Here is a 21,770-nt window from a genome sequence, read left to right as displayed (position 1 = left end):
CGAGTTTTTACCGGGGCAGAGGGAGTAGCGCAAAAGCCTTAACGTGAGGAGAGCTAGTGGGACGCAATCTTTTCTGTAGGTCATTTTTGTGCTAGGCAGAAAGACGTCAGAGGAGAAGGAAGGGGCACGGTTGAGTGAATTTCTCTTGAGAGGACTTCTAGCCAAGGAGTCTGAATTCTCACTTGTTGAGCAATAACGGAGAGAGACAAATCTACAAGCTCCAGCAAGGAGTGCGTAGGCCATTCAAGTGCTGCAGAGAGATGAGAGGAGGTTATTCAACAATTTCATTTGGTAGAGATGGCAGTCACATCTTCAGGAGGGAGATGGGGTGATTTAGAGTTGTAGTTCGGAACAACTACAGATGGGAAGGATCCTTGAGGAACCCACCTCTCAGGTCAAGTCCTTGCTACGAGAGCCCAGATCAGAAGTAGCAGGATGGACTAGTGTTGGATGGGGCCTAGGAGTGTCGAAGAGACAATTGCAGTGGCTAGGAGCGCCAGAGACTGACAATGTAGAGCAAAGTTGGCAGCAGTGCAAAACAGAGTTCAACAACAACGTAGAAGATTCAGAGGGTCAGTGCAAAGAATAGCAGCAGTCAGGGTCCAACATTCACATAGTATCATACTGAACACAGTTGGTTCAGTAATTTGGGATGTTTTTCTGTTGCTGGTGGAGTAGCAAAAACAATTTGCAGTGCAGTGGCAATGCCAGCAGCAACACGGATGTATAATTTCAGATGGATTTGGAGTATGTATGTAGTGTTGACAGTGGCAGGGTTAGCAATAGTACAAATGCAGCATTTACGCAGCAGTTGGTGGACAATGATGCAACATTTACGCAATGGTTGGTGGACAACATGTCAGACATCAACAACGCAGAGGGAGATGTTACAGAACAGAGTGATGCTTCAACAGGTTGCATTGCTAGAGCACATTCCTCGCTAAGAGGGAGTGTTGATTTCTGTTGATTTTGGATAGCATCAGATGTGCTCTAGCCTTGCAATTTGGTGGAGAGGCTAAGGCACATGAGATCTCCAAGTTCCAGAAATTGTTTGGAGAAATTCCACCCAGATGAGGAGTGATTAAAATAATTAATATTTTTAATAGGTTCCTAAGTCTAAACTTAGGAAAATAAAAATATTAATGGGTATTAATAAAGACAAGGGTGAGAAGCTTCTAAGAGACGAGGATCAAGTCTGTTTTAACTTTTAATCTTAGCTGTTGATTAGAGACTTAATCTCAGCCTTTGATTCATCAACAAGAAAATTATAAGAGAAGACTTGAGGATCATTTGGAGATATACCGGCAGATACTCAGTATCCTAAGGAAAATCGATTTTCAAAGAGGAGATCGATTTCAGAGGGAGAGTTGTAAGGTGGAGGAAGAGGAGGGCATCAGCAGCAATCAGTGACTAAGGAGGAGGTAACGCAGGGGTATTGAGAGACATCATAGTCCACGGGAGATGTAGTCCAGGGGAGACGCAACTCTCACGCATGCTGACGAAGAGGGACGTAGAACCACACAGAATGATGCAAAGGTGACGCTGAACTGGGAGAAGGGTCTCCAGAGTGTCAGAAAGTTTCTAGGGGAAAGTCTCAGATGTTTTCTCTCAGTTTCTTTATAAAATCATTCCTTGTAAAGCGATTATTGCTGAAGATTAATAAAACCCTCATTTGCTGCACCGATCTCCCCACATTGGGTTTTTTTGAGGAAAATTGTCCAAAAACAACTGCGTTGATGTGATTGGTTCTTGTGCATGTATTTTTCTCTGTGTAATTATATGATAACTGTAGTAGAATTTATTTTAATGTTTGCTGAAGGGATTTCGTAAATAACCTATTGTGAAGAATAAGTAGGTGAAATAAATTCGTTGATGCAGTAGAATTTCAGGTTAGAAATTTTCACAATTTCTGGTAGCATCGGATGTGCTCTAAGTCTCAAATTTTGTAGGGAGGCTTAGGAAAATGTATTCGAAAGAACCCATAAATCGTTTTGGGAAATTCCACCCAGAAACTATTGTATTAAAATAATTAATTATTTTTAATGGGACCCTAAGTCTAAACTTAGGAAAATAAAATAATTAAAGGGTATTAATATAAACTATGGGTGCAACTTCTAGAAGAAGACGAGGAGTTTCCTTTCCTCTAGCTTATTAAGATCACATAAATTTAAATTAAATATTTTTCTTAATCAATATCTTGTGCTTTCAAGGATTTTATTTGCTACCTAGAGCATTGTTTTAACTAGATAAGTATGGAGTTATACTTGCATGTCTTGATCTAGTTCTTGTACACTAGTTGTAGATTATCATTTTGACTATTTCATGTCATCTTTGTCTCCATTTCAAGATTGCTTTGCTTTCAATTTTGAAAGCATTCTACTTTTGTTTTAAGCAAAATACAATTTCATTTCTTAAAGAGCAAATACTTGGAAGACACTGGTTGTTTATGCATTTTATGCTTATCATATGATGGTTATTGCTCATATCAATTTTTTTGCTTATAAATCGTAAAGAAATAATCTATTCAACTCTAACAAGTCTCCTAGAAACTCACATCTCTTTTTAGCTTAACTTTTCATTAGGGACCACCTCCCTTAGCTAACCTAGGAGATAGCTTAAATGGAGAGAGAAGGGATTTAGTGTGACAACCCCTTCTCTGAGTTCACTACCACCAACCACACCTTGTGGGGTTGAAGGCTTTTCTCACTAACTTGTAGGTAGGTGTAGGCGGCAGGGTCAACAATTCCCAAATCACTTTTACAAGGACTTGACTAATAACACTAGGACTCACTTAAGACTTCGACAATAAATTTCACCCTAGCTTTGGGGTTTAAGCTGGAGGGAAAAAAACTCTTGTGATTAGCAATCTTTAGAAACACAAGTAATCTGTGAGGTTGAAAAACCTTCTAGGATAAAATTTGTCGACAAACTTATAGGCCTACCTAGGTTGTTACATAATTACATCGTCTTACTAGCATAATTTACATTACAAATTTGCAAAATGGATTTACAATGACATAATAAGCTGCTCGCTGATGATTTTGATCTTTTGAAAAATTTGGCACAACTGCTTCCTTTGAACTGTGATAAAATGTGTACAACATGCCCTTCTAGACTTCTGATACTTTTTGTAGATTTGAATTGTTCCTCCTAAGGCCTCTTGCTTTACTTCATCCAAGGAATCTATGGAAACTTCCTTAGACCTCCTGTTGACCACTACCGGTCAACTACCCATGCAGTACACCACCCTTTTCTTGGACGTAAGGGGCAGCACCTGATCAGCATGTCCGTGCCATCCTGCCATCATCAGCGGCTTAATCATTTTTAATTGTAAACCCAGTCTGCATGTATGAATTGTAAATAATCTAAGCAGATCAGAGTCATGTATGTAAAATTGCCTAGGTGGACCTAACTTTCTATGATAATCTATGTCCCGGAAGGTTTTTCGTCTCACCGATCCATGGATCGGCAGAGTTTTCCTTCAAACCTGACCCCAAAGCCGGGATGCATTTTGTCATTAGAACTTTAGGAGAATCCTAGTGTGTTAATCTGCTAGATTATAGTTGTGTCGCAGAACTGGGTGATTTATGAGGGTCTGTGTTAAGTGGGCTTGTCCCCTTGAGATGTAAATTGTAAAAAGTCATCATGAAATGTGTCTTGAGGGTTGAAAATGTTTTAAATCCCCTCGTGAGTCCTAAGTCCTAGGTCCTAGGTGATGTTTCCAAAGGCTTAGTTCGATGATCCATTTAAAAAATGAAATAAAATAATAAAATAAATAAAAATTAAGAAATTAAAAAAAATAAAAAAATAAATAAATAAAATAAAATAAAATAAAATAATCAATAATAAAAAATTTAAAAATTTAATAAAAAATAATAAAAAATTTAAAATTTAAAAATTTAAAAAATAATAATATTTTAAGTGAATAAATCGACGGATGAGATCAAGAGATGTCTTGATCCTCATCAACGGTCGAGATCATTTCTACATGGATCATTCGAACTAGCCGTTGGGATCATTTCCTTTATATAGGGTCTTAGGTGGTCATTTCAATTCATTCGATCTGTGAGTCTGATACTGAAGAAGCTCTCTTGTAAATCTGTTTCTGGTTAATAAAAGAAGACTTTGGGGTCCATATCTTGCTGGTGTTACTCTCTTAAAATGCTGTGAGATTGTTTCATTTTCTGCATATGTTATTTTCAGCCGTTAATAATAGCTTTTTGTAGAGTATTGTGAGCACAGGTATCTTGTTCACTTGCTGGGGTTTGGGTGCTGTTAGGGTTTCTAAAGTAATGGCAGGTATCTCCATTACTTCCTGAGATCTAGCAGCATTTTTGCCCTCTTTATTGACAGTTGTTTTGAGCTGTGCAGAAAACATCATTGAAGGAAATTTTGTGGGCGTTCGGGGAAGTTCTTGGCTGAACCAGCCAACTCCCGCAAGCATTTTGTGTTGAGCCCAGTTGGATTTGATCCTGGGTCTATCATTCGGTTTTATTTTTCTGATCTGCATGAGAGATTTTCTGAAGTTTTTCACAGTGACAATCTGAAATTTCTGTCCTTTAAATATTTTCTGTGCTTACTGCTAAATCTGGCTGTTAAGGGGCCAAATTTGTACATTAATCAACTGTCTTAGGGTTTCTGATCTAGGGTTTTGTATGTTTACTTTACACAGATTTTTTTTGGGTTTTTTGCAGTTGCCCAGGATCGGCCCACAGGCGACTCTCTCAGAATTTTGATGCAAGCTTCATAGTTAAATCTGAATGCAATCAATTTTATGGAAAGATCATCCAACGCCGGATTCCTCAGCATCAGATGCCAGGTAAACTGCGGGTCAAACGACTCAGTATCATAAGGCAGCTGTCAAGCTCAGGAAATATCAAGGAAATAAAGTTGCAGCTGTGGAGGTTTCTCTGTCCGCCGTCAAAGATTTCAAGCCAAATTCGTCATCACGTAGGCAAGGGATTCACGTTTGAGTCTCATTGCATCTCCTGACGGCAGCCACGTCCTGCTCTCACCTCTGATAAGAAATATAAAGATAATAAGACTGCGTTCGGCTGCCCTGTTTGCAAATCGATCGAGACCAGAAAGCGTGAGCAAGAGTGTATTCATCTATTTCCGACGCATGAGGGTAATTTATTTACGTTTTTGCAAAAAGGGGCGATTCTCGTCCACTGCATATCAAGATCCAGCAAAATCGTGGCCATCTCATTCCTTCACGTGGCCGTTTTCCCCACGCACCTGCGTTTTCAAACATTGACATTCGTTTTTATTGTGTGGGCACGTCTGCATGTAATACCATTGCCGCCATCACCTGCAAACCCTGCAAAAGAAAAAACGATTTTGAACTCTGTGGCCGCTGACAGGTATCATTGCATTCAACGGAACAGAATTTACGTAGGTAAGATCTCGTCATTTGGCTTTATGTTTCATCCTTAGGGTCGATTCAAAGCAACCATCGGTCACTGCATCCAGCATCGTGCCCATTTATCAACGACGGAACAGGTAAAATCGAAATTTTTTTTTGTCGTCTGTCAATATAATGCGTGTTACATTTGCGTGGGTATCAAGAAACTTGTGCACGCCGGCAGCAGGGGCAATCAACGATTCATAGCAGGTAATCGAAATTTCTTCGTGGTTATGAAATGCGCATTTGGTAATTTCCCTTGAGCCAAGGTTGCGGCTTCCGTCTGAAACTGGCAGCTCGAATTTTTGCTATACGGCTTTATTTTCATTTCAGTTTATCAGTGTTAGTTTTATGTATTGTTTTGTATTTAATGTAGATTTTAGATAGTCTTAGTTTTTAAGTTTGGTTAGTTTAGGATTTATTTGATTTCTGATTTAGATTCGTTTTAGTTAGTTTTTAATGTATCAGTGTTTTGTTAATATTTAGATTTTAAAATTTTGTTTTGTTTAGGTCTTTAAAATATAAAAAAAAGAAAGAAATAGTAAAAAGCATTTATGTTTTAGACTTAGGTTTATATTTTGTTAGTGCTTTAGATTTTAGTTTTTTTTAGATTTTAGACTTTTGTTTAATTTTTTTTAGATTTTCAATAAATTGTTTAGTTTAGATTTAAAAAAAAAAAAAAAAAAAAAAAAAAAAAAAAAAAAAAACTATAAAAATAAAAGGATTTCTTTTTCTTTTTTTAATTTTAGGATTTAAAGCTTTATGTAAATATAATTTTTGGATTAAAGTTAGATTCTAGTTATTTAAATTTTTTATTTAACTTTTATATTTTAGTTTAGGACTTTAGTTTGTATAAATTTTAATTTTAGAATTTAAAAAAAAAAAAAAAAAAAAAAAAAAAAAAATTGAAAAAAGGATAAAAATCTTTGTGGAAAATTTTCTTCATCAGATCAAGTCATTTTCGGGATTTATCATCTTTCATGTTGAGAATCTAAATTTTCAAGCCGAGATGCGAAATTGATATCTGGTTAATGGTTTATGATTTTCGTGGTGATTTAACGCATTCATCTTTTCAAATTTTCAGCTGCTGGATATCGTTTTGGTCATTTTAAGAGCATTGTGTTTTCGCCAGTGTTGCACACATCGCGATTTAATCGCGATAAAATCGGAAAATCGCGATTTTTTCAAAATGCCGATTCAAATCGCGATTTTTATCCAAAAAATCGGCGGAAATTTTTTTTAACGATTTTTATCGAAAAAATCGCGATTTTTTTCGAAAAAATCGCGATTTTTAAGGAAAAAATCGCGGGAGGCGCGGGCAGCGGGGGTTTTATATGTAAAATCGATTTTTTGTTTATTCATTCAGCAGTCCGCCGCGGAGGAGAAGGAGGAGAAGGAGAAGAAGGGAGGGAGAGGGTTGCCGTCGCTTGTGGGAGCCGATTTTAGGAGGAATCCAAGCCAAGATCGCGAATTTGTCCATAAACCAGGTATGTAGATTAATTTTTTTTTGTTTTGGTTCTCTAAAAACTTTGTTTTTCATTGTTTTTAAAGAATTTTTAGAAATTTTTCATTGATTTGGGATGGGTTATTTGTTATGACTATGAGAACCAATTTTTGATTTTTATTTTCTCATTTTCTTTAAACATTGTTTATTTTTTTTTATTTTTCATTGTTTTTTGGGTTTAGAAATTCAAATTGGGATTTTGGAAATAATTAGCTTGTAATTTTGCAAATGCTAAATTGTAATTTGTATTTACTATTTACTATTATCATTTATGTAATCCTAAATTCCTATTTCCTAATCCTTATTTTTCCATAGGTTTGCAAATTCAAAATTCAAAAACAAACATGCCAAGGAAATTGGATCCTTTCTGGGAATATGGTGACCCTAAAACTCCGAATGATAGACAAAACTTGATTTGCAAGTTGTGTGGAAAGGAAATATTCGGGGGGGTGTACAGGTTGAAGTTCCACCTTGCACAAATCCCTGGACGTGATGTGGGGCCCTGTCTAAAGACAAATGCTGAAATTATCCAAAAAGCCATGAGAGCATTGGGAGAATTAGAGCACACTAGAGACGCCAAAGAAGAACTCAAAAGGCAACTAAGAAGGTCAGTTGAAGGAAGTGGGCCAAGTGGCACAGGTTCTACTGCAGCGTCAGTCAATCCGTTTGCTGCATCATCATATTTTGTTCCTCGAACCACACCTGGTTCACAACCAACTATCGGTTCAATGATGAAAAGAACTGAAAAAGAAAAAGTTGACAAGTTGATGACAAAATTTCTCCTCTGGAGTGATATTCCTTTCAGCATTATAAGGAATAATCCATTTTTCCAACCTACTCTTGATGCTGTTGCCAGTGTTGGCCCGGGGTACAAACTCCCTTCTCTTCATGATTTCAGAGGCCGGCTTCTTCAAGATGAAAAGCGTGACTGCACCCAAAGATTGGAGGATTTTAGGGCATCATGGGCACAAACAGGATGCACTGTTATGTCAGATGGTTGGACTGACCAAAAGGGGAGAACCCTTATAAACTTCTTGGTTAGTTGTCCCTTGGGGACTATGTTTATCAAATCTGTTGATGCAACTCATCAAATCAAAGATGCAAAAAATTTATGTGATTTGCTGGATGTGTTTATTTTGGAGGTGGGTGCAGAAAATGTTGTCCAAGTCATAACGGACAACGCTGCAAATTATGTTGCTGCTGGTAGATTGCTTATGGACAGGCATCCTACTTTATTTTGGACACCTTGTGCTGCCCATTGTATTGATTTGATGTTAGAGGACATAGGGAAAATTCCCTTTGTCAAAGAGGCTGTTGACTCATCAAAAACCATCACAAAATTTATTTACAATCACACATCTGTGCTTAGCTTGATGAGAAAATGCACCAACAACAAAGAGTTGGTGCGCCCCGCCATTACACGGTTTGCGACGAGTTTCATATCTCTTCAATCCCTCTTGAATTCTATGTGGGATTTGAAGAGAATGTTTGTTTCAGAGGAGTGGCGTTCTTCGCCAATGAGCCGCAAACCAGAAGGAGAGGCCGTCTGCAGACTTGTTTCATACCAAGAAGACTTCTGGGCGGGAGTGCAGGAGGTGTGCGCTGTCACAGAACCTTTGGTAAAGGTTCTTCGGTTGGTAGATGGTGAGAAGCCCGCAATGGGCTATTTGTATGAAGCCATGGATAGGGCCAAAGAAGCCATTCGGTCCTACTATGATGACAAGGGAGATGATGGGTTCCAGAGACAACTCCTTCTATGGAAGGTCATTGATGAGCGATGGAACAACACACTCCATCGTCCCATTCATGCTGCTGGCCTTTTCCTGAACCCTGCATTTTCTTATGCATGTGGGTTTAATTTTGATGTTGAGGTCGTGGAAGGATTATTAACCTGTGTCCAGAAGATGGTGAAAACTCCAGAAGAACGTATGGAGGTCTCTAGACAAATTGAGCAATATAAGTTGTCAGGTGGCACATTTGGCTTTGAGATGGCTATCAATGATAGGACGGTTAAAATCCCAGGTATTTTTTAGTTTGTAGTATGTACTTTGTAACTTTGTTTCAAATTTCATTGTTTCTTCAAATTCCATTTTTTTCTTATGTTTATTTAAAATTTTCTTTGTAATTTTGTTGTAGACGCATGGTGGAAGATGTATGGTGGCAGAGTACCCCTTTTGCAAAATCTTGCCGTGCGCATCCTCAGCCAAACATGCAGCTCCTCGGGATGTGAGCGCAATTGGAGTGTATTTGAAAAAATACACAACAAGAAGCGCAATAGGTTAACACTTAAACATTTAAAATATTGCAAATTTCCAAATAAATTTTTGAATTCATTAAAGTTTTAAACAATATTTTTTTTATAATATTAATTATTAATTTATTATTTCATGAACTTTGTACAGGTTGGAGTCCCATAGACTTAATGACATGGTCTATGTCTACTACAATCTTCGATTGTGGGTGAAACAACTAGAGAAGACACCTGATACGGAAGCCATCTCATTGGATGGGATTGACACCACTGCTGAATGGAGGGTTGAGACCGAGAGGCCTCTCATGGATCCCACTGAGGATTGGTTAGTGCAGGATGAGGGGGAGGAGGAGGGGGAGGAGGAGGAGGAGGAGGAGGAGCAGGAGCAGGAGCAGGAGCAGGAGGAGGAGGAGTTGGAGGAGCAGGAGGAGGAGGTGACACCGCCTACCCGGGCTACCCGGGCTACCACTACCACCAGTAGAGGACGTGGTCTCCGTCCACCTCAGCCTCTTGTAGCTGCTACTACTAGTTCTTCAGCTTCTAGAGCACGTCAGACTCCACTGCCATTTCCACCACCACAGGCACCAGCTTCTACATCTAGAGGGAAAGAGAAAGCTGTGCCATATTCTCGCAAGAGGGGCAGAGGAAATCAATAGGATTAGACTTTCATTTTATTGTATATGACATTATGACATGATGAGATACATTATCATATTTTTTGTTGATATTTTGAGGCTGAGTTGGACTTGGGACTCAGGACTTACTATTCAGGACATGATTCAATGTTATGTGTGATTTTAGCGCTAGAAATGATATTGAACATCTTATATATTAGTTTTTTTATCATATTTATGTGTCAATGTATTTATTTTATGTTGTAGATGGTTTAGATATTAAAAAAATTGAAAAAAAATGAAAAAAAATGAATATTTTTGTGCCAAACGATTTTTTCCGATTTTTTCCCGATTTTTTCCCGATTTTAACGATTTTTCCGATTTTTTCCCGGCGCCGATTAAATTCCGATCGCGATGTGTGCAACATTGGTTTTCGCTGATGATAGATGATTGCTGTTCATGGTCCATCTTTTATATCATTTAACAAGTAATCGTTTTAACCACAATCTCTTAAGGCACTGGTCTGCTAAATTAATCAAATCCTTCTAGTGCTTTTCTCATCGTGTCTCGTGTCTCCCAACCAACTGGTCGACAGTTGGTCTCATCACCTCACAGGGACTACCCCCCTTAGCCGCGGGAGACAGGCTTAAACGGAGGGATCGGGGATCAGAGTGACAACCCCCGGTCTGAGCGTTGTCGTGTCAATTCGCGCGACAACACCTCCAATATGCCACTTTCTCATCGAAAGTGACATCGGTTGACCTTAATTCATTGCTGCTCTGGAATGTAAATTTTGTATTCTTTTGAAGATTCACTGTATCCAACAAATATGCCTTTCTTTCCTGAAGGTTCCTTGTTCCTCTTATCCTTAGGAACATGAATATATCAATGTTCCACCAAGGTTCGGGGACGAGGGGGCGAGGGAGCAAGGATACGCGGGAGCGGCCTATGCAAAAGATCCCCACCAATTTTTAGGAAACGTGGGGGGGCGTCAGGGTCTTAAAAACTTATAAATATAAATTATAATTTATAAATTGAGTCCACTATGACAATTGGGTTTGAATTGAAAAGTTGCAAAGCATGATCATTGATATGAATATCATTATCTAATATCATATAAATTTAAAATTCTAATTTATAATCATACATCATACATTATGATTAAAGTTTAAACCATATTGATGTTCCACTTCCTACTATGAACATTGAATACTGAACAGTGAATATTGACATAAAATTATAAAAGTCAAGTCTGATACATCATACATCAAGAATCAAAATTTTATAGAATTATAAAAGACTAAAGTCAAGTCTGATACATCAATAGTCAAAATTTTATAGAGTCAGAATAACATAAGAACATCAACATATCAAAAGATAAACGAGCATAATTTTGCTCAAGCCTCAAGGTAATGCCCCACTAGTCTTTGCATCCGGCTACTGCATGAATAAATCAGGATCAACCATATCACCATCTGAATTTGAATCACTAGCATTCTCAAACATGCTAAGTGGCACACCAACCAACCCCATCTGTCTCTCATTAAGTCTCTCCTCCATATCTACCTGTGCATCATCCTCTGGATCAACATCCCATCGTGTTGTTGGTCCCTTCAAATACTCAGCGGTCTTCCTATGCTCAAGACGTAGGGCACTGTGCACAACGACTAACTTCTCCGCTCTTTTAGAGGTAAGCTTGTTCCTCTTGATAGAGTGGATGAAGCTATATGTGGACCAATTCCTCTCTGCTGCAGAGGAACTAGGAACGCCTTGTGAATGGAGTGAGGGGCCAGGGCGAATAATGAATTATATTTATAAAAAATGAATTGAAACCCTAATGTATTAAAACTAATGTTAAATTTTAATTATAAACAAAAGTTTATTTAAAAAAATCAAGCCCCTCGACCCCCCATGACCCTTCATGACCCCCCACGACCCCCCTTTCAAAAATGACCCCTCAGCACAAGGAAACGACCCCCTGGCACGTCCCCCTGTGTACCTTGTTTTTTGGGAGCGTGGGGAAATGACCCCTTCTCATCCCCAAGTCCCCGGAGTGCGGGGGAGCTAGGAAACTAGACCCCTGGGGGGGGGGCGAGTCCCCGTGGAACACTGGAATATATAGGACAACCATAGATTCTCATGTACGAGAAGCCTTCTTCATGAGTCATACCTTCCAGAACTCTATGAGGACTTTGATTTTGAATGTACACAACTATCCGTGATGCTTTACCCCATAAGAACAACAGAAAGTCAAAATCATGTATCATGGCCTTGACAAATTCTTCAATGGATCTATTCTTTTGCTTTGCTACACCATTTTGTTGTGGATTATAGGGAATAATTAGCTCGCTCTTAATCCCAGTCTGCTTGCAAAAAACACCAAGCTTCTTTGAGGTTTATTCTCCTCCATTGTCAAATCTCAATATCTTGATCTTTTTACTTGTCAAGTTTTCCACTTTAGCTTTGAATTCTTGGAACTTGTTGAATACTTCATCTTTTGTCTTTAAGAGATATATCCATGTCTTACAAGAGAAGTCATCAATAGTTGTCATATAGTGCAACAAACCACCAAGCGATTTTATGGGCATCAAACCACATACATCAGAATGAACCAAGTCCAAAACTTCCTTAGATATATTGTCACTGTTTGGAAATGGTTTCTTGATGTTCTTCCCAAGAGCACAACCTTTGCATACATCATCATTCTTTACTTGTAGTTCAGGAACTCCTGACACTATTTCACTTAATTCAGGAAATGATCTAAAATGAAGATGTCCATACCTTTGGTGCCATAACTCACTTGGATCTATTTTGTCATGTACTAATGCTTGATCTGGTTGACTCACAAGTCTATACAGTCTACCATCACGAATCCCAATAACCCTAGCATCATCTATACTAGAGCCCTTTGACCAAACAAGTACTTTTCCATCCACAAAAGAAACCCTATCTCCTTTATCTTCTAAACAAGAAACAAATACAAGATTCTTTTTCAACTCAGGTACATAAAGGACATTGTTGAGATGTACGTGGTTACCAGATTCTAGCTCTATGGATGCTTTTCCAACTCTTTGAGATAACTTCTTCTCTATCATGCTTGAAAGATTCCAACGCTCTCCGGTCATGTGTCTTGATACTCCACTATCTACCAACCACATGTCATCATCATCTGCAAAGGAACTTGTCAAAGTGGAATAGTAGAAGAGATCTTTTTCTCCTTTGGGTTTCTTTGGCTTTTCATCTTCTTCAACTTCTATTGCAAAAACATGTTGTTTCCCTTTTCTTTTTCTTGTTAGCCATATTAGGACAATCTCTCTTGAAATGCTCATATTCTTGACAACCATAGCATTGTATCTTAGATAAGTCTTTCTTCTTAGAGGAAGAAGATCCTTTTCCTGACTTCTTATGTTGAGGTCCAAACTTCTTCTTTCCCTTGTTCTTGAAGCAAGCTGCAAGGGCTTGAACTTCTTCATCTTGACAATATTTAGTCATCAATCTTACTTCTTCTTGAGCACATGATGTCCATAATTGCTCAAATGAAGGAGCTTCTTTCCAACTGCTTATGCCTACTGCAAATGCATCCCATGATCTAAGAATACCATGGAGTGCTACAGTCACAAGTTCTTGATCAGAGATGGTTTCTCCAATAGCTGAAATTTGATCTTTGATTTGTGAATCATTACGAAATATAAAACCATAGTATCATCATTAGTCATCCCTGTATTTCGGAGCTCATTCTTCAAACTCATGGATTGACCAACATTCTTGATAGTGTAGAGATTTATTAGGGCATCATACATCTTCTTGGAGGTGTCATGCTTTGCAATGTAGGGGATGAGATGATCTCTAATGGAGTCTACTATTAGACTCATGGCAGTGATATCATCTTCCTTGAACTTTTCCCTTTTTAGCTGCTTTAGATGGTTCAATAGTCTTTTCTATCACAATATCCAATACTTTGTTCTTGGCAAGTATAAGATCTATTCTGACCTTCCAGGCTCTGAAGTTTGATGCTCCCTCTAGCTTGTTTTCAGATTTCATGGAGGAAGCCATATGAGCCAATATACAAGAAGGACTTTAATAAGATGCTCTCTCTAGGGTTTCTACAAAAGTGATCTCAATATACCTTCCTTTTGTCAACAAAGCTCGATACCATGTTGATTTTTTAGTGCAATTAGGGTTAGCACAATATTTATGAAATTATGATAATTACTTTTGATGTAGATCTTATTTTAACTTATTTCAACATATCATTCAACAATTATACTGCATCAATTCAACAATAGAACAATAGAGATCACAATGCACAAAAGAGAGACAAGAAACCCACTACAGGGAAAAACCCATCAACCTTTTCAATAAAGAATTTCTTTTTGTTCAATAAGAGACACACCCAGACCTGTGGTCAAACCTGGTCTTCTCGTCTAAGTCAAGTCACCCAAACTGATCTTGCACTTCGTTCTGCCCGCTTGATTCAGAAATTTCGGCCTCCCATCAACTGTCCATGAGCACAGAATTTCGGCCCCCTGAAGCTGCCCAATAACCCAGAAAATTTTGGCCCTCCAGAAGCTATTGCCCTAGAAAGATACGAATCACAAAGAGAGGCTTCTATCTACACGTGTGAGTTGATGAGAGAGGAGAGAGAGAAATTCAACCTTCTTTCCTTGTCCTTTTTCGTCCTTCTTGACCTCCTTTGCTTGCCCAAAAGCTGTCCTAAGAGAAGAATGCAAATCTTTCAAATGAGGAGCTCGAGTTGCCTTTATATAGCAGTCTGTCTCTAGGGTGAATAGACGTGTCTCTTGGCCAGGGCTGACTTGACTTGGAGGGAAGCCGATTTGTCACTTTTGGGAGCCACAAATTACATTTCTAAAATTCAAATATACATCTTTTAAAAGTCTGACTCAAGATAAATTTTTCTTTGACTCAAGCATTTATAAATGTGCTTTACAATGATAAATACAATTTCATCAAGTGACCAAAAGTACATTATGAGGACCGACCATAGTTACATATTCAACTGTTATAGGCCTAGGGGGAATTTGTTATCTTTTGTTTAGGTAGTTCAACACATGAGAATACGAGATTTTATCTATGCATGCTTACCACTTACATTGAATCATATGTTTTTGACTGATTTATAGGTAATCTTGGCAACAAAGGTGTGTGGTTATTCAACACAATCCGGCTACTTGCGTAATGCAGATATACTACGCGTTGATGCTGCTAACATTAAAGAAAGTGTGGAGAAAAGCTTAAAGCGTCTTGGCACAGATTACATTGATTTGCTACAAATCCATTGGTTTGTCACCCTATCAAATGAACTATTATCCTTTTCTTTCAAAGATTGATGTCAATGTATACTATGCATTTTGTTTGCAAAGATAAATGAATAATAATTCACACTTTTTTCATCAACCACAAATGTGATTCAAATGACTTTTTTTTCCTTTTTCTGCTTTTTTACACATTAACCATTGCTAGATCGTTGCATACGTTCCAAAAACTAGCATTGCAAAGTCTAGCACTAGTGAAAATGAGAGACATTCTGTAGAATTGTATGCTATCATTGTTTTACCAACAAAGCTTTCATAATACTTTGGAAAGAATAAAGTGAATTTTGGCCCATTTCTTCATAGATTGTGCTTTAATATTTTGTAAAAAGGATTCTTGTTTAATATAAGTGAGCATGAAACATTTTTTTGCTACCTCTTCAACTTGAATTTAAGTGGATAAAATCCCAATCCATGGATGCAAGCTTGAGGTAAACCTTGGAAAAGTACCGCTGTAACCTTAGGGTAATTCTCCTCTCACTTTTGGCCAGCTCTCTTAAGGCCAAGGGAGGTATACCTAGACATTGAATGAAAAATAAATGAAGTCCAAAATTGATGTATTAAAATGAGAGCCTTAGACTTGGAAGTAAATTTGATTTATGATTGTAAATTAAATATGATTCTCGGATTTGCATTTGTAAATGTGAATACATGAATTAAATCTAAGTAAAGATAAGGCTTATAAAGTAAGAGGATTTAGTATGTAGATGATGTGTTGATGTGATGCTTTATACAAGTAAATTCCAGTAATGAGGGAACTGAAGCATACACCAATCAGATCCAGTAAAATATAAACATTCACAAGCGCCTTGAATGTATTCATTAAATCTGGTTTTTATGGTGTAATTGAAGGTAACTTCAAGATTGGTGAAAACCACTTGTTAAACCAATTAAAAGATATGAAATTAATTGCCAATAGATAACTTGTATATCTGATTTATTGTGCAGAAATTTAATTTTCAGATTTGCATAATCTGACAAATAACTTAAGTGAATGAGAAAGAAGATGAAGAACAACTTACGTTGATCACAACTCTATTTTAAGAATAAACTCAAGTAAAATTGCAAAATTGTGATCACATAACCTAAGTCTAATATGAAAGATTTAAATCTGTGCAAACTAATTAGACCTAATTTGATTTATAATATTCAGAAATCAATTTCCAGATTTCATGTAACAAAGAAAAAGAAATAATTTCTTATATTTAAGTGGTGGTTGAAAGGAGAGATAAGCGGATAGTAAAACCTAGGGCGAATAGAGTTGTTACCCTCTTTCAGCAGGGGCACCCCAAAAATTTTGGACAATGCCATTTGTAAGCCCAAATATGCGCAATTTATGGCCTTGAAGGCCATGTGGGATGAAGTGTAAAAGTGTATCCTAGTTCCACGTGGGTGGATGCTCATGTTTGGTTCTTTTAGTTCATCTTCATGGTTCTTTGCTTCGTGGCTTTGTTGATTGCCTCCTAGTGGGCAGAAACTCCCTGCCTTGATGGACATGCGTATGTCTTGGGTTGGTATGCTAGCATCATGGAGGTGGATTTATTCGGAGCCATGGCTTAAGGGAACAGTTATTGTTCTACACCTATAAAGGTGATTGCACTATGTAAGGTGGAAACACCCATCTTATTGTTGTACTAGCACACCTATTTTTGTTCCCCAAATGGACTGTTTCTCATATGTATGCACATCTCTTCGGTCATGACCATCATTCTTCATGGTAGTCTCACAATTCATGATGCATTTTCCCTCCCCAGGGTAATGTCCCAAATCCTCCAAGGTGGAAAGAAGGTCCATTGCATTGTCAAAGTCAAGCAAAATCATCTCCAAGTTGAAGCATTTCAAACGCCATTCTCAAAACGCCATTTCAAGCATTATTTCTCCATTTTAAGGGGGCTGAATTCTCTTGGGCCAGCCGTGAGGGGTTAAAGAGGTAATGTGTCACATATTATGAGCAAGGGAAAGGTCGCTTCAAGTCAAAGTCACCTTAATGGACCAAAGTCAATACACAAACAAGATAATTCAAGTCTAAAACCATAAAATGAAGCAAGTATGGACCAAAATCAAGGGAGCCATCCACCTTTCCTAGTCTTTGGAGGGTCAAAATGTCAAATTAGAGGAATGTTGAGAAGGAAATGCAAGTTTTTGGGCCTTCTAAGGCTTTCCAGTTTTTCTCCAAGCCTTCTCAAGTCAAATTCTAAAGTAACGTTGGACCTCTAGGCCAAATTCGCCCCACCCTAAAGCAAATCAAGCCTCTTCTAGTGGGACATGACCTTCGTTTTGAGGGTTTGAAGCAATGCAAAATCAAATTATTATAATGAATTAGTCTCCAAGTTTTTTTGGATGGCAAGTCAACCATTCGACAAGGTTTCTTAAACTTTTTCTAAGGAGCAAAAGGGGAAGATATGCCGAGAGCCTCATCTATGAATAGAAAGCTTGCTATCCACCCAAATTGTTGTGAATTGTTGAGATCATTCTTGCCATAATGTAGTTATTTTCATGTAGTTTTTTTGTTGACTTTGGACTTTCCTTTTCTTGTATTCTACAATATTTTTCAAAGGAAATTTTATGATTAATTCAATCTGATAAAAGGCGATCAAGATCAATCCATTTGAATGGCAACTTTGTCAGTTGGAGGGAGACGTCTGGGGTAAATCTCTGACTTCGCCTTTGTTGGTGTATGGATTGAAACTCCTTGTTGGTCCTTACCCTAAAATTCCTTAACAAGGGATTGATTTTATTTCATTCCATAGTTGATCTTATGGTTGAAGGTTTTCCCCTTGAGAGGGATCCCTTCTAGTAGGGCTTGTTTCAATAACTTGTCTTGATTTAACAAAGAGCTAATTTTAACTTCTAGGGTTCTACCTCTTTTCCCTAATCCATAAGCATTAACTAACCAACTTATGAGGGGCATTCATCGTAACCCCAATAGCTCTAGTGGAGATAAGGCACTTAAGCCCTAATCCAACCACTAACAAATTTTTCCAAAGTTCTTTAGTAATTCAACTTAGCCACATGGAAGCTGGATCTCCAATGTCCTTGACTTTTTGACAATTCTAGTACATGAATATGTTGAAATCAACCTGGATCTGAATTGGGTATCTCTCAAAATCTGCATATCTTGCCTAGCATTGCTAAATGATCACCTTGTTGATATTCTTTCTTTTGGAAACAACTATGTAGAATATAGGAAACCACACACTATCCTTAAAGAATTGTTTAGGTCTGCCAAAGATAGGTCCGATCCTGTGCCTGGCCTAGGAGTCTATCAAATCACTTGCTTCTATGGCAAAGCAAACATTGGCCAAATAGGAAGATCCTTTAAGGGTCAATTGAAAGAGAATATAGTTGACAATCATCATAATTGAATCTCAAATCGGTTATCGCTGAGCATTCCTATAATACCAAACATCTCATCAATTTTGATGAATTCAAAATCTTGGTAGCTTCTCCTTTCTTCAAACACCTCTCAACTTCCGACATTCATGTTGAAGGGAGGTGGGTCACCATTCAGTAGGTTCTTTAGCGATTTTGCAATCATGTGCTTTTACTTGATGTTTTGAGCATTCTAACATGGATAAAGGGGTGATCTAGATGATCGACTGATCTTAATTGTAAATTTGTTGAAAAGAGTAGCTTAGGAGGTACTCCCACAACCCTTCGGGTACTGGGTTTGTGTGGAGTTGATCCATGAAAATGTGGTTTTGTGGGAAATGTACCCAATTGGCGGGCTAAAGACCCAAAATAATGTTTTGGTTATTCTTATTGTTGTGTGAGGGCACCATTGATGAGCAAATGGGGGCACCTAAGGCAACAAGAGAAAAGTATAAATTAAGGAGGCTTAAGAGGAGGTCAACCACACAATAAGAGCATTCAATCTTGTGACATATCTTCCCAGAAGGGGCCACATACCTTAGGAAGGAGCCGCAACCTTGGAGAGACTAGTTATGGTCTGATTTTCTGTGTCAATGAAGGCTGACTTTTGCTCAGATTGAGGCCGAGTTTTTGTGGAAGGTGTGTGCCCTAGAAGGCTTTATTTTGGCCGAGTTAAGGAGGGAAGGACTACGAAAGTCTGAAGTAATTATGGGCCCTAGTAATGGTTTAGACAAGTCAAGAGTAGGCTATGTTGCACTGATTTTGTGGACTAGGAAACAACGGGGATGGGTATATATATATATATATATTGACATTTGTAGTTGTTTCAAGCTAGTATTATGCACAAACCTTACACTCGCCAATTAAAATCTCAAACAATTTGAAAAGGGGTTGAGTGACATTCCATTATTGGCCACTTGACATGAGCTTTAGCTTTAGGAAACTCAAGTGTAACTACTTTAAATTTGTAATAAGGTCCATGAACAATCTATCAAGGAGAACTGTCTTTATATTAGTTTTTTTCCTCATATTTCTTGTTAATGATGACTATGTTAAACACAAAAGGCATTCCCTTTTCAATAGGTTTTGCAAAATTTTATAGCTGCGTTGAAAACCACTATAAAATAATTTGGTTTTCTAATCATATTAAATTCATATTTCAGATTAAGAAGGGGATTGAATAGGAATTTATTTAAACATTTAGTACTCAATCCAATTCACAACTATCTGATTGTTTTCACAATGCTTGGAGTTGGGACGATGGAAGCACTGAACTTGAATGAGTCCTCAAAACCCACATACAATATGTAAAAACCTAAGTCACATGACACGAGGACACGAGACACGGACGACACATAAATACGAGTATTCAATACGAAACGCAGCAACCTGGAAATAGGACACAGGGGACACGTTTTATATATATTTAATAATATATTTATATATATACCGAAATATAGTTGTTTATCCATATTAAATTGCAGGTTGCAACTTATCTAATCAAATTAAAATATAATTACTTCTCAAAGTTCATAGTTCACTTTAAAAGAAAAAGAATCAAAATTTACTATTTAGAAATTAGAATGTGATATGCTTGGTCTTGATTCTTGAATATTCAATGTTCATTGTTCATGTACAACTTACAAGCACATAAGAAACTACTAAGTACTTACTACTAACTATAAATTTAGAACTTAGATATTAAAACCATAAAATGTAGATTTTCCATTAAGTCATCAAAATCAAAATGTATCACTGTTCAGTGTTTACAACAATGTTGCATTAATCATTATCAGGGTAATATCAGCGCGAGGAAAAAATCGGAAAAAATCGTAATTATCGGAAAACAATCGAAAATAATCGGGAAAAAATCATTTGGTACAAAAATATTCATTATTTTTTCATTTTTTTCAATTTTTTTAATATCTGAACCATCTACAACATAAAATAAATACATTGACACATAAATATGATAAAAGAACTAATATATAAGATGTTTAATATCATTTCTAGTGCTAAAATCACACATAACATTGAATCATGTCCTGAATAGTAAGTCCTGACTCCTGTGTCCCAACTCAGCCTCAAAATATCAACAAAAAATATAATAATGTATCTCATCATGTCATAATGTCATATACAATAAAATGAAGAAAATAACTAAAGTCTAATCCTATTGATTTCCTCTGCCCCTCTTGCGAGAAAATGCCACAGCTTTCCCTTTCCCTCTAGATGTAGATGCTGGTGCTGGTGGAGTTGGCAGTGGAGTTTGCTATGCTCTAGAAGTTGAAGAACTAGAAGTAGGAGCTATAGGAGGTAGACCACGTCCTCTACTGGTGGCAGGGGTAGCCCGGGCAGGTGGTGTCACCTGGAAACATTACAATCTCCCAATCCTGAAATCCTGAAAAACTGATAAGTCTACTGCATTTTGAATGAAATCTAAAATTCTACTTTCTCCATATGAAATCCAATGAGGCCGGAACCACTCTCAAACATCCTGAGTCATTTCATGGTAATGTTAAAAATTTAAGTAAAAGGATGACATTCTCCTTAATCTTCATTTTCATCCTTTTACTTTAAGAATTTAACATTACCATGAATAGCATATCAATACTAGGGCCTAGACTTGATTATTAAGCTGCCCCACTCAAAAATTATTTGTTTCTTTCAAAAAAAATTGCAGCTTAGGCAGACAACGTTTTCTATCAACGGAATACACATTTTCCAGATGCGGGACACGACGAAAACCAACGAATACGTTTTACATTTTATAGGACACGATGAAAAACGTTTTCGACACGTTTTAGAGCCGTTTTCGTGTCCGACACGTAAAATACGGGACACGGGACCTTGGAGGACGTGTCCTGTGACTTAGGTAAAAACCGAGATGATCCTAAGAAAGAACAAGAAAAATAACCATAGGGACTATCCTTTTAAAACGTTGTATTTTCTGTTTTCTTGACATGGAGGGTATTTTTTGTAATTTTACCACTGAAAATCCAATATCTAAATCACAAGAAATCCAAAATGAATCCCATCATACAATTCCCATGTTTTGAGCTGCAACTTGTATAAAAAATTTAGATTCAATGCATTCCAAAAAAATGAATGGGAAAAATGATCATATTGTTCAATCATCAATGTCCATGATTGTCAAAACTGAAGCTTTGTGCTTGGATTATCCCTAAAACCTTCCCAAAACATCCTTGAAATCTGCCCAGAAAACCCTTGAAATCTGCCAAAAACATTCCTGAAATCTATTTGGAATATCCCTGAAATTTGTTTGGAACGTCTT

The 21,770-nt window shown here is 37.4% G+C and overlaps 2 protein-coding genes across 2 annotated transcripts in view; both read left to right on the top strand.

Annotated features, from left to right (window-relative positions):
* LOC149227954 (uncharacterized) overlaps positions 1-21,770 on the top strand; it is a 354,504-nt gene that overhangs the window by 138,182 nt on the left and 194,552 nt on the right. Inside the window, exon 4 of the mRNA XM_089380634.1 lies at positions 14,915-15,072. Within this exon, the coding sequence (XP_089236760.1) occupies positions 14,915-15,072 (158 nt within the window). The remainder of the gene's footprint in view (positions 1-14,914; positions 15,073-21,770) is intronic.
* On the top strand, positions 362-10,005 carry LOC149227956 (uncharacterized). Its single transcript, XM_089376859.1, has 6 exons — positions 362-572; positions 679-775; positions 4,695-4,819; positions 8,061-8,930; positions 9,045-9,186; positions 9,311-10,005. The coding sequence occupies exons 1-6, from the start codon at positions 362-364 to the stop codon at positions 9,813-9,815; spliced, it is 1,950 nt and encodes a 649-aa protein (XP_089232985.1). The 3' UTR covers positions 9,816-10,005.

The sequence above is a fragment of the Pinus tabuliformis genome, chromosome J, assembly GCF_031772625.1.
Source record: "Pinus tabuliformis cultivar Carrire ecotype Pingquan chromosome J, CPIR1, whole genome shotgun sequence".
Lineage (NCBI taxonomy): Eukaryota > Viridiplantae > Streptophyta > Pinopsida > Pinales > Pinaceae > Pinus > Pinus tabuliformis.
Note: the sequence above shows the minus strand (reverse complement) of the source record. Positions and strands in the feature narration are given on the sequence as shown.

What these genes read in the sequence shown, in the direction of transcription:
- LOC149227956 (XM_089376859.1), top strand. Translation starts at nt 362, where the DNA reads ATGGGAAGGATCCTTGAGGAACCCACCTCTCAGGTCAAGTCCTTGCTA. An exon ending in CAACGTAGAAGATTCAGAGG is followed by an intron (nt 573 to 678) that starts GTCAGTGCAAAG and finishes CTGGTGGAGTAG; the next exon opens with CAAAAACAATTTGCAGTGCA. An exon ending in GTAGTGTTGACAGTGGCAGG is followed by an intron (nt 776 to 4,694) that starts GTTAGCAATAGT and finishes GGTTTTTTGCAG; the next exon opens with TTGCCCAGGATCGGCCCACA.